Source organism: Thermothelomyces heterothallicus (genome assembly GCF_042370625.1).
Source record: "Thermothelomyces heterothallicus CBS 202.75 unplaced genomic scaffold P884_scaffold_9, whole genome shotgun sequence".
NCBI classification, from domain to species: Eukaryota; Fungi; Ascomycota; class Sordariomycetes; order Sordariales; family Chaetomiaceae; genus Thermothelomyces; species Thermothelomyces heterothallicus.
In genome coordinates, this window is record NW_027192570.1 from 167,305 (window position 1) to 178,839 (window position 11,535).

An 11,535-nucleotide genomic window follows, 5' to 3' on the forward strand; every position below is an offset into this window, starting at 1 on the left:
AGCAGTAGTACAGCACCTTCTATCTTCACACCTTCCCCGGATGAAAAAAACGGCTTCAGTCCTCGTCCTTGGGCATCCTCATCCACGCATCGATGGCCGCGCTGAACGCCGCGAAACCGGCGCACCCGACCGCCGCCGCCTGCGGGCCGCCGTTCCGCGCCAAGATGGCGCCCGTCAGACAGCCGGCCGCAACGCCGTTGCCCATGTCGTTCTTGGCCCGGAGCCCCTCGATGCCGCACTCGATGCCGCTGAACAGCGCGCCGACCGCGCCAAAGTTCTTGGCCGTGCTCCACGACCGCGCCCCCATGTCCTTGAACCCGTGCGCCAGCTGTTTCCGCAGGGGCAGCGACGAGATCGTGGTCGCCGCCGACGACCCGGGGACCCCGGGGACGCCCGGCGCCCCCGGCGCTCCCGGCGTGTGGAAGGGGGTATCGTAAGCCATCTGTTGCTCGCAGGACGGACAGAAAGTTAGTTAAAACACGAGAGTCACTCACTCACTCCCACGAGACAGACAAAGGAGGGAAAAGGGGTAACGGGAAAGATGGGAAAGATGGGGAAGAGAAGGAGGGGGGGGGGAGGGGGAGAAACCGACCGAAGCCATGAACATGCCAAACAACCCGCCCAGCGCAAACCCCGCAACACCGCTCATGGCTGTCTTCGCGTAGCACGACTCCATGGCATTCGTGAGCTGTTGCCAAGAGTTTCGAGAAAAAAAAAAACACATCTCGTTAGCAAACCGGGCTCAAGATCAACAAAACAAACAACAACCCCAGCCATTCACACCTCAGGGAGAGCGCCTATAGAGAGAGAGAGAGAGATAGAGAGAGAGAGAGGGTGAGCACCGTACCCATTTGACGTTGGGGTCGTTCGGATCGAACCCCGGCGACGCGGGCGCCCCGGTCCTCCCGCCGACGGACGGGATTCCGGGGACACCGGCGGCACCACCAGCAGAGCCACCCAGACCGCCGAGGCCGCCGCCGAGGCCGCCGCCGCTGCCGGGGAAGTTCATGGTCGTCACGAGACCGTCCGATGTCCCTTGTGTCCTCCTCTCTTCCCTCGCTTGCGAACCGAGAATCGGCAGGAGGAATCCGGCGGCTGGCGTCGTGTCCGCGCTCGGATGGTTTCTATCTCGTTAAGGTAAAAGGACCGGCGAAAAAAAAAAAGGGAGTATCGTTGTTGCTTGTCGGCTCTGCAGAGAGCCGAGTGCTGCGTCTGCAGGGATCGGATGATGGCGATAGATTTGGATGCGGGCGAGGTTATCGGAGACCCGCGCGACCGAGCGAAAAGTTCCTTATCGGCCGCAGACGGCGTTGTTTTTGCCAATTGCCACCGCCTACTCCGTAAGTGAGGTACGTTACCCAGGTGGTAATGTAATATGTGTAATCCGTAATCCGTACGGAATACTTTCGTAAGTGATAATTTGAAAGTGAGCAGAGCTACTCCGTAGTTATCGGTAGTTAGTGTGTATTGACAAGCGCCCCTGTCCAGCATGGATGGATAAAAACGTCTATAACGACTGCTTGCTGGTATGTACATGCATTTAATTCGGCATGACACCCGATAGTGACGGGCACGAACCATGTCCTCTAGTAGCTCGCCAAACTATGCAGGACCTTCTCCCATGTCCATCACAGGCTGTGCTCGTGCATCACCAGGACCTCATTCTCCCCCATACCACACTGAGCGTCTACATACCTCCTGTATCCCTTCAGTTCCAACCTATACCGTACGTCGAAGTTATCCAGGCATAACATAACCCGGAAGAGCAGTAAAGCCCTTCTTGACTCTCTTTCTCTCCTATCCCCTTGAAACCGGAAAAAGAACCAGAGACAAGAGGAACTAACCAGCACATGTAATATCTGAATCCCAACGCTACCACTTTTTTTTTCTTTTTTTTTTTCTTTTTTTTTTTTTGGGGGGGGGGGGGGGGTCAATGATCAACCCGCCTGCCGGGCGCCACGGACATAAGGATACACATGCGGGAAGTTGGAACACTGCCGAAACGAATGCATACCCCGTATATATAAAGCCGATCCGTCTAGCCCTTGAGAAACAGGTCCCCGGCGCCGTTCCGCACCGCCCGTGTCCGGTCGGGATGGTCCAAGCCAAGGGAGTCATCCGGGTTCGCGGCCACCTCCCAGAGGCAGTCGTCTGCGGCGATTTGAGTTAGTGTCGCGTTGCCAACAGCCCGGGAATCGGAAAAGGTTGCTCACCATCGTTCAAGTATTGCGGCCTGGAGAATTGCGCCCTGCGGACCACAGCGAATTTGATCTTCTCGAAGCTCTTGCCTTTGAGTCCCGTCCGCTTTTCGAGCCGCTTCTTGGTCTCCGAAAACACCTCGCCCTCCTTGAGAAGGAACCGGAACGGGATGCCGTGCGCCTTGCTGGGTTCGCCATGGAACTGGAACACCGAGATGAAGTCCCTTGGGTCCTCGGCCTCGACTTCCTCGGGCGGTATCCGCTCCGCTATCACCGTCGTGTAGTCATTGATACTGATGACGGGATAGGTCCGCTCCAGCTCTCGGAAGAACTTGTGGTTGCTGACCTCGTAGACGCGAATCGGGCCCCCCTCTTCCTCGCTAGGGATCTTCGCCTTTGCAGTCAAACAGCCGATAAGGTCTTTCACTTGACCGTTCTTGGGCACCAAGACGTCGAATTGCTCCTGAAGCCAATTTTAGCAGGATCCCTCAGGCCGAGCCATCAATGCCGCCAACTTACCTCCTTCGTGATTCCCTCGCTGAGGAGGGTGATTCTGATGCTTTTCTTGGTGTCTAGCTCGGCGAGGCTCATCTCCAGCACCTCGAAGAACAAGGCGTCGTTGCGCTGATTCATGTTTAATTGCCCATAGCCGGCCGGGACAAGAATGTTCTGGAGTGTTTGGTTCTGGCCTCTCTTAACCGCCGCCCTAGGGTTCCCGGAGCTGGCATTCACCGTGTAAAATCGAAGATGCGTGGGTTCAACTCCCAACTTCTCGCCAACCTTCTCTGACAGCTTGTCGTAGCTTATCTTGGAGTTCAGAACCATTTCAAAATCCTTGTAAGTCTCGGCATCGCATTTCTGAGGATGGGCGCGGAACCAGACGACCCGCCTATGGAGGAGGAAGTCGTAGTACTCTCGGGCATCCTCAGAACGGTCCAACGATTTTCTACGCAAGACGTCAGCTGCCGCATCCTCGAGTCAGAACCTGTATTGCGCGACTTACACCTCCTCGGATGATTGCTTGTCGTTCTTGTCGCCCAGACTCAGCTTTGGCTTCCGCTCATGAATCCGCTGGAAGCAGATGATGTCTCCGTCCTGGAGCTCTGCCGCCTTGAGAGACTGCTTCCCTCTGAGGCCCTCAATCATATTAGGTTTGATCTCCTGGGATAATTTTAGCGATTGCTCCGCGAGTGTGAAAGTGGGCGGTTTCGTCAATCTTTACCTCCCAGAGTTGGATTTTCTCGTCACTTGACAGCTTGTCCCAGCCCATCTTCTTCATGATGACTGGGATCAGCTCCTCAACCTTCTTCTCCTTGCTCATGTAAACATGGCCAACACCCCTCAACTCCTGGGCGTCCGCGTCGAATCGTTTGAGGAAGAGCAGGATGAGGTCGTTCTTCACGACGGCCCCGTTCGCCAGCCCAGGGGCATATGTCGGCCACACAGCCGTGCCGTCGGCATCAAATTCCTCAGCAACTTCGACCCACACGCGAAGTGCTTGGTCCCTATGCGCCGCTGCTCGGTTGTACGTCTCCTCGACAGTCGGTCGGAGATCCATGACGGGCTGATCCGGCCGAACGGTTTTATTCTGACGGTTGACCATGATCCAAAGCCTAACATGTTTCGGATCCTGGCCGATATCCGCCGCGATCTGGTTGACCAGCTCCTGCATCGGCGCCGTGCGAAGCAGGCGGTAAAACCTTGGCGCTGCCGGATCTGTATCTGGCGTCGCATCAAAGTTGGTGAGGTCAGTACTGCCATGTTGCTGGAACGTGGCCTGGGTGATGGCCTTCACCCCGAGATACAAGTGCTGCTCTTCCCTCTCCTTGCGCCGCGCCTCCCGGAGAGCGTACTCCTCCGCGAACCTCCTCCCTGTCCAAGAGTGTCAGCGTGCAAGAGGCCTGTGGACTCGTGAAATCTTTTACACTTACGAAGATGCTCCGGCGTGTCCTCTTCGGTGACCGGACAGAGGACCTTGTCGAGCCTGGACTTGCGAATGTACACCAGCATGTATGCGCTGTTGGGCCTCATGATGGGGCCTTTCTTGTTGCCAAGGGGGCGCATTTGGCCGTTGGGCAACTTGAACGGGCCGCCGAAGTTTTCTTCGAGCACTTCCCGTTTCGTCGCCTTGGTGACTTTATCATCGTCGTATTTGTACCACCAGCCTTCCTTGTTCGGCTTTATAAAGGCATAGTAATGGCCGGCGTTGAGGTCGCCGCTGTGCACCAAGACGCCGTGCAGCTGGTACTCCCAAGGCTCCGACCTGTCCGCGTCTTTGTCCAGGTAGAGCGATGCGTCAAACTCCTCGGGGAATTCGTAGCGGTCGTTGATCTTCATCATGGCGTCGCGCTGTATATCGTACTGGAAGCGCTTGAGCTGCAGATGCAAGACGTCCGGGAAAGATTGGAAGATGACGCCCTTGTTCGCATCCTGCAGCTTGTATTGGTCGCCGGCGAAGTACTGGTTCTCCCCATCAAGCTTCTCCACCTGAATGTAGTCCTGGAAGCTCTCCAGGAGGTTCTCGTTCCCGCTCACGTTGAGCTGGACGTCCCAGAAATCTTCGATTCGGCTAGACTCGTAGGGCACGTTGATGCAAGAGATGTACGTCTTGATCTTGCCGCTAAACAATTGTGGAAGCGCCTTCTCGAATTCGGTACCCTTCATCTTCTCTTCCATGCGCTCCATGAGCTTCCTGGAGAGCTCTTGCACGTCTTGCTGCTCAAAGATGTGGCGTGTTTCCCAGCCAAAGGACTTGGTGAGCTCGTTGGTTCCCACAGCCGTGTTGGAAGTTTGCAGTTGGTAGAAGAGTCTCTGCAGCGTGTACGCGCTGTTTTGCATGCTTTCGTCCTCCTGCGTGGGGATCCGGTAGATAGCCTACGAGAACGTTAGCCGGGTTGGGAGGTCTTTGGAGGGGGCTGCGGTGAAGCACCTTGCGGAAGGCATTTGTGAAGTATAATGACTGCAGGAGAGAGTTCAGGTAGCAGGTGGCACCCTGGTTCTTGAGGCCAACATAACCAGTCTCCTTTTTCGAGTCGTAGTTGTTGAAGTTGTGCCACAAGACGCCAGTCTCGTCCTCAACGACCCGGACGTATGCGCTGATGTTGGCACACTCGTTCTCGATAAGCGGCCGGTCCGCATTCTCCCAGACGGGATTGAACATCTTGCGGGTCTCGAGAAACCTCGTGAAACCCCAATCGCTCTCCTCCTTTGTGAAGCGATGGTGGGCGGAATGTTGGAAGAAGATATGCGGGTGGTTCTTGTTCCACAACACGAGCGCAAACTGCACGCAGCAGCTCCAGTCCTCCGGGACGTTGTTCGCTTCGAAGCCGTGCTCGAGATAGATGGAGCATTGGTCAAGGACGTTGTTACCGAACGGGAAGAGGAGGATTCGCCTACATTGTCGTTAGACCTCCGCTGGAAACCCATAGGCAAATCGATGCAGCGTACCATGGGTAACCGCCGGCGTAAAATATCGGGCCATGCTCCTTCTTGAGTAGTGACCGCCATCCCTCGACCGTCCATGTGTGAACCTGATCGTCCAAGATTCTGGGTTCTTCTGGCAGCGGCGGCAGCACATGCTGTTTCATCGCCTCATCTGGGGCGGGTCAGCGAGAGGAAGGGTCGGGTAGCAGAGACGGGGGCCCTGACGTACAGTCGCTTGCGAGGAGGGGTGCGTCTGTGTCCATGCTGTCGGGGTTGATGATGGCGACGTCCTCGGGTTCGGTGCCATTCGTGTGGACGACATGCTCCTCCGGCGCGTCGACCATCATGACATTGGGCGACGCGGCACCGGGGGTCTGGTTGTCGTCCTGGAGGCTCAGGTTAGCGAGGTCGCCGGTTGGCGGGGCAGCGCCGTCCATGTTGGCGATTGGGGGAGATGTCGGCGAGGGGAATCTCTGGCGCCAATGGTAAACGGAGACCAGGCGCAGCGCAGAAACTGGCCGAAGAGCAAGCGGGGAAGAGAAGCAGGTTGTGGAAAGCGTGGCAGGTCGAATCTCTGAGGTGTCCGCTGACGGGAAGACTCACCATCTTGAAGGGGTCACGGTGTTAGAAGGAAGGCAGGAAGCCGGCGATGGCGGGTCACGTCAGGAGCTCCTCCCTTCTGCACGCGGAACCGGGAGCCAGGGCCACTGTTGGGCGACCCGGGAGAAGGCTTCTTAAGAGGGGCAAATAATGGAGTGAAGATATGCTGGTGAATGAAAATGGATGCCGCGGCCCTGCAAAACGGCAAACTGCTGCAGCAGTAACAAGGGGTGAAAAACGAACCTGTACTTTACAGGCAGGAACTCCAGCAAGCAACTTTCAGGGTGGTAAGATGGAGGGTGGATGGGAACTCAACTACGGAGTACAGGGACCGCTTGGGTTCCTGGTGCTGTCGTTGGCAAGAAGGCGCAGCACACGGCTTTTAGCCTTCGGCAAACTGCGCATGACACGTGGGGTACCTCAAGGCTTGGTATGTCAGCAGGTACATTGAAGCTCGCATAAATCGGACTCCATTCGCAAGGAAGCATCGTACTGGTCTAACGTAGAATCTCCCGAGAAACATCTGCCGCAACATCCGCCCCTCCAATGACGTGGGGTGCCGAGTGAGGTTGTCACCCTTAGAGTTAGCAACTGAAGACGAAGCAACAAGGCTCAAAATCAAGACGTCTGCCTTTAGCATTCAAAAAAGACCTTTATTCAGCAACCATGTTTCCCAGAATTAACGCGAATGCGGAACGTCTTGTACCAGCACAACATATGATTGAAGTTTGGCATTTACTCGGCGAGTTTTCATGAGACGGACGTGCTCTTGCTTTGAAACAAGAGCAGGGGTGGACAGGACGGGCAGGGCATTCAGTGAGAAAATGCTATGCACAGGGGACATTGCAGATTGAAGAATCATGCTTCATTGGGTTCGGACAGGCAGATCAAGAATGACTTTGAAAGGTGGACTTGAAGGTATCCTCGAAACAAGTTCTGGGATCCCCAAGAGCCCTCCGTTCCTACCTAGGCTTCAACCTGTGGCACAGTGTGCTGGGAGGCTTATGGCTAGTGTCTGCACTGTGACACCCCGCCCCACATGTGAGTAACATGGCGGGAACCTTCCTGTGATGTGGGGTAGTTAACTAGCACTGCAAACTTCAGGGCCCGATACGGAGGTACCGAGGTACGTTCTTGATAACCTGGAAAGCCCCGTCGGGTGCGATATCGCAGCATTATGCCATGCAACTTCCGGAGTCTTTTAGGACGATGGCTCCTCCGGTGGTTTTTGCGGCAAGCTTGTAGCAGCCTGTAGCAGACTTGAAGCTGCCATCTGAGTCACACAGCCTTGCTATGTGACCACCTTTACCTCTTTCCGTGCATAGTTAGTCTTGGCCAACGTGATTTCCATCGTCGCGCATCCGCGTCATTCCACATCAACGCAACTTGAACTAGTCCAAGTGCTGCTGTCCTCACGCCGCATGGCAGGGACGGTATGCCGCGCTTTTCGGTGCACCATGCCACGGCAACCGCCCGGCTAATGAGGATTGCTGGGCCGCCGGGCATCGCAGCGCGAGCGCGGTTCTGCGATCGAGTTACAACAACACCAATGGCGCGGTATTCTCATGCTCCGAGCCCCAAATGGCGCCCGGTGTCTGTCCTAGATGAGTACGTGTTGCTGCGCACATTACCTACTTATCATGGCCGCCTCTAGTTCTACTCATACGACATGCTAACATCCCGTCCCAGATGGGTTGCACGGGAAGCCCGTCCTATTAGTCTACGGCAGCTCATGGTGTTCGGCCGCTCCTTGACCGAGTCGAGGCTACTCAGCTCAGCCAACTATGTCCGGACTGAGCTGCCCACGAGGCAAGTTTGAACTCGAAGATCTGCACTAGAGTTCTTCTGTTTCTGACCAGGAATCGGCTCTCAGAATCGCCCACAGAATTCGCGACATGCAACAGCTGCCCTACGTCGTCGTCACAAACCCGCATATGAATGAAGTCTATGACTTGTACTATACGGCTTTCGACACATTCCGGAAAGTGAGGGAGATTAAAACACTTGATGACAATGACCGCTTCTGCAAAACAATACGGTCCATGCTGAGGGCCCATTTGACGGTTATTCCCAAGCTGGCAATGGGCATCCTCGAGTGCAATGGGCTCATGGACGCAGCCGAGTTGGACAAGTTCATGAACACCATCCTCCGATCCGTTAGTCACCCAGAACCAGCATCCTCTACATCCATAACGAAACCCGCTAACTGCCCAACCCTCTAGCGTATCTCCCGCCGCGTCATCGCTGAGCAGCACCTCGCCCTAACCGAAACCTTCCACGCGCCGTGGTTCTTCCCGGGCGCCAAGCTCTCGGAGACGGAATTCATCGGCGAAGTGTTCCTCAAGTGCATCGCCAAGGACGTGGTCTCGCGCTGCGGCAAAGCCGTCCGCGAGATCCTGCAGCGGGCGTACGGGCCGGACGTGCAGCTGCCCGAGATCCGCATCGACGGCCACCTCGACGCCAACTTCCCGTACATCCTCAGCCACCTCGAGTACATCATCGGCGAGCTTCTGCGGAACTCGGTCCAGGCCGTCGCCGAGCGGCACCAGCGCCGCAAGGACAAGGACCCCGACCCGTCCAGGCCCCCGCCGCCGATCGAGGTGACCATCTGCGAGAGCCAGCAGCACGTCATCATCCGCATCTCGGACCAGGGCGGCGGCATCCCGCGCGAGGTCATGCCCTACCTGTGGTCGTTCAGCAAGGGCCCCGCGACCGGCAAGATCCTGGCCAACCTCGGCAAGGTGCCCAAGATGGCAGCGACGATGCAGGAGCTGCAGCTGGAGCAGCACGGTCAGGGCCATGACGACCACAAGGACCATGAGAACCGCGGTACTTCGATCGAGGGCGGCGAGATTAGCAGAGACATCAACAGCTCCCTGGCATCGCTGTCCAGTCGGCCGCCGAATTTGCGCCTGGGCATGGGATTGCCGCTGAGCAGGGTATACGCCGAGTACTGGGCGGGAAGCCTTGCTCTGCATAGCCTAGAGGGCTACGGGGTCGATGCGTTTTTGCAGATATCCAAGCTCGGTAACAAGAACGAGCAACTGACGACGCGGGCGACTATGGACGCTGTCTAGGAGAAGCGAAAAGAGAGCGGTACTGGTGGCCTTTGGGTCGGTTTATCATGCCTTGCTGAGCGGGCATTCCTGTACGTTTTGTCTCTGTTGTTTGGGAATAATTAGGTGGTTCGGATCAATGACCCGAAGGTTCAGCGCCGGGAGTTCCAGTTGTTTCAAGACAAGGCAGCCTTTCTCATTATCTGGTATCATGAAAGGGGCGGCTAAATTACATCAATCCTAAGGTCCAAATTAAGTGAGGACTTCCAGAAAGTAATTGGCGAGAAGGCCGAGTCCGTCAAGGATGGCGACTCGGAGTCCCTGGCACTAGTCCCAAGTTCCTCTGTCCTTCGATCAAGGATCTACGCAGCTTTCCCCGTGTACTATTGAATAACTAACTTGGGGAGTATAGAGCAAGAAAAAAAAAAGCACAAGAAAGGAGGTAGGAAAGAAAGGTTGGGCCAGGCCGCGATGAGCCGATGTCCAACAGGCTGTCCAGTTCACGAGCCTATCACGACCCGGCTGACCAGAGCTGAGAAGGCCGTGAACCGCATGTCGACACGATTCAGGGGGCGGCAGGCCAGTACCTGGGAGCCGCGGTCGTTCCCTAGCGACGTCCGTGGCTGCGGACGGCGTTGCCCTGCAGCTGTTCCAGCTCGGCCTCGAGCTGCTTGATCTGGGCATGCGTCTGCTCGAGGTCCTTGTTGAGGCGGTCGCGCTCGGCAATGAGCTTCTGCTCCCATTGCCGGAAGCGCTGCTCCTCGATCTTGACCTGCTCGGTGAAGCGCTTGCGCAGCGCGTCCTCCTCCTCCTTGAACTTGGGGTTGTCGAGCTTTCTCGGACGCGCCTCCCCGAACTTGCGCGTCTCCATCTGCTGGGCGCGGTACGCCTCGTAGTGGAGCTCCTCGGTCGTGTGGATGAGGTCCAGCATGTGGGTGCGGATCAGGATCGAGCGCAGCTTCTTGAAGTCGCAGTGGTCCTCGTTCTCAACCTCGGCCACGCCCCACGAGTACTGGCGGCCCTTGACAATGCGCCCGTCGTTCGTCTTGACGTCCTTCTCGGAGCCAATGACGGCGAAGGGCATCGCAGCCATCAAGCTGCGCGCGTGCTGGGCGGCCGCCTCGTCGTCCTCCTCAACCGGCGGCTGGTAGATCTTGATATTCTGGGCCTCAATGACGGCGCGAATCTGTAGACAATCAATCAGCATTGGTGGTCGTAGCACCAGCGCAGAGGCACTTCATGCTCACCCTCTGCTTGAACTTGGCCAGGTCTGCCGGGCTGAGGGTGTCAGCCTTGGCAATGACTGGGATAAGGTTGACGCGCGTGCACAGCCTCTTCATGACCTCGATATCAAGCGGCTTAAGGGTGTGGCCGGTGGGACGGATAAAGTACAGGCAAGCGTGCACGCGGAGGTCGATCTTGTCCTGGCGGCGCGGCTGCTGCTCCTGGAGCATGTACGACTCATGCTGGTCGTCGAGGAACTCAATGATGGGCATCCACGAGTCCCGGTTGTTGACATAGTCGCCAAAGCCCGGGGTGTCGATGACAGTCAGGCGGACTGGCTGCCGGTTAGCGTCTCGTGCTCATGGGCCTACAAAGTGTGGTATGTGTGGGGCCCTGGTGGTGCATACCCTTGAAGAACTTCTCCTCCAGCTCAGCCTTGGTAATCTCGATCTCGACCGTCTTGTCGATCTGCTTCTGGTGCCGGCGCTTATGGTCGGCGTAGTTCTTGATGGTGGTGGAGAAGAGCGTGTTAATGAAGGTCGTCTTGCCCAGCCCGGACTCGCCAGCAACCTAGCAGCGGGTTAGAAGAAAAAGTGGCAACCCAAGAGAAAAAAAAACAATTTTTTCTCCTGACCATGATGGTGAATGCGGCACCCCTCTTCGCGACAATCTTGTGCCGCTGGTTGGGCAGATTGGCAATGCCAATCGGCGACGCGCTCTCGGCAGCGGCAGGAGCCATCTCGAGCTAAGTATTCACGAAAGGAGATAAAACGGTGGAGTGTATCAAAGAGCTCTACTGCCACAACAGCGGGCAAGCCGGATTGGGTTCTGGCGTTGCGGAAGCGGGCGAGGCGGTGGGTTGGAGTTCACCGGTACGAGGAGAATGGGGTCGAAGCTCGGGTTGGGTGTTCGTGCTTCAGGGGAATTTGGCCGTCAAATTTCCAGACCCAGCGAAGCTGGCGTGCACGGATCAGCCAACTTTACGAAAGACAGCAGCAGCATGAGCAGCGCTCGAAGCTGAGTGGGCCGTTCCC

At 56.7% G+C, this 11,535-nt stretch overlaps 4 protein-coding genes across 4 annotated transcripts; 1 reads left to right on the plus strand and 3 right to left on the minus strand.

Moving 5' to 3' along the window:
• Positions 1-55: 55 nt before the first annotated feature.
• Positions 56-1,009, minus strand: P884DRAFT_198863 (Tim17/Tim22/Tim23/Pmp24 family-domain-containing protein; the record flags this gene model as incomplete). Its single annotated transcript, XM_069438186.1, has 3 exons — positions 56-442; positions 593-688; positions 848-1,009. The coding sequence occupies 3 exons, from the start codon at positions 1,007-1,009 to the stop codon at positions 56-58; spliced, it is 645 nt and encodes a 214-aa protein (XP_069298063.1).
• Positions 1,010-2,116: 1,107 nt separating this feature from the next.
• P884DRAFT_258655 (uncharacterized protein) lies at positions 2,117-6,549 on the minus strand. The gene is made up of 9 exons (XM_069441265.1): positions 6,225-6,549; positions 5,851-6,007; positions 5,646-5,793; positions 5,128-5,590; positions 4,130-5,072; positions 3,421-4,070; positions 3,202-3,359; positions 2,718-3,144; positions 2,117-2,661 (listed from the first exon to the last, which is right to left on the minus strand). Exons 1-9 carry the CDS (start codon positions 6,225-6,227, stop codon positions 2,167-2,169), a joined length of 3,444 nt encoding a protein of 1,147 aa, XP_069298064.1. The 5' UTR covers positions 6,228-6,549; the 3' UTR covers positions 2,117-2,166.
• A 1,221-nt stretch (positions 6,550-7,770) lies between these two features.
• Positions 7,771-9,298, plus strand: P884DRAFT_277039 (branched-chain alpha-ketoacid dehydrogenase kinase; the record flags this gene model as incomplete). Its single annotated transcript, XM_069443033.1, has 4 exons — positions 7,771-7,829; positions 7,911-8,030; positions 8,095-8,377; positions 8,444-9,298. 4 exons carry the CDS (start codon positions 7,771-7,773, stop codon positions 9,296-9,298), a joined length of 1,317 nt encoding a protein of 438 aa, XP_069298065.1.
• A 167-nt stretch (positions 9,299-9,465) lies between these two features.
• On the minus strand, positions 9,466-11,240 carry P884DRAFT_241904 (Septin-domain-containing protein; the record flags this gene model as incomplete). The annotated part of the gene is made up of 4 exons (XM_069440249.1): positions 9,466-10,463; positions 10,525-10,835; positions 10,909-11,071; positions 11,136-11,240. 4 exons carry the CDS (start codon positions 11,238-11,240, stop codon positions 9,885-9,887), a joined length of 1,158 nt encoding a protein of 385 aa, XP_069298066.1. The 3' UTR covers positions 9,466-9,884.
• Positions 11,241-11,535: the final 295 nt, after the last annotated feature.

Coding starts and splice junctions, on each gene's coding strand:
- P884DRAFT_258655 (XM_069441265.1), bottom strand. Junction 5,591..5,645: donor TACGCCGGCGGTTACCCATG/GTACGCTGCATC, acceptor ACGACAATGTAG/GCGAATCCTCCTCTTCCCGT. Junction 4,071..4,129: donor GGACACGCCGGAGCATCTTC/GTAAGTGTAAAA, acceptor ACTCTTGGACAG/GGAGGAGGTTCGCGGAGGAG.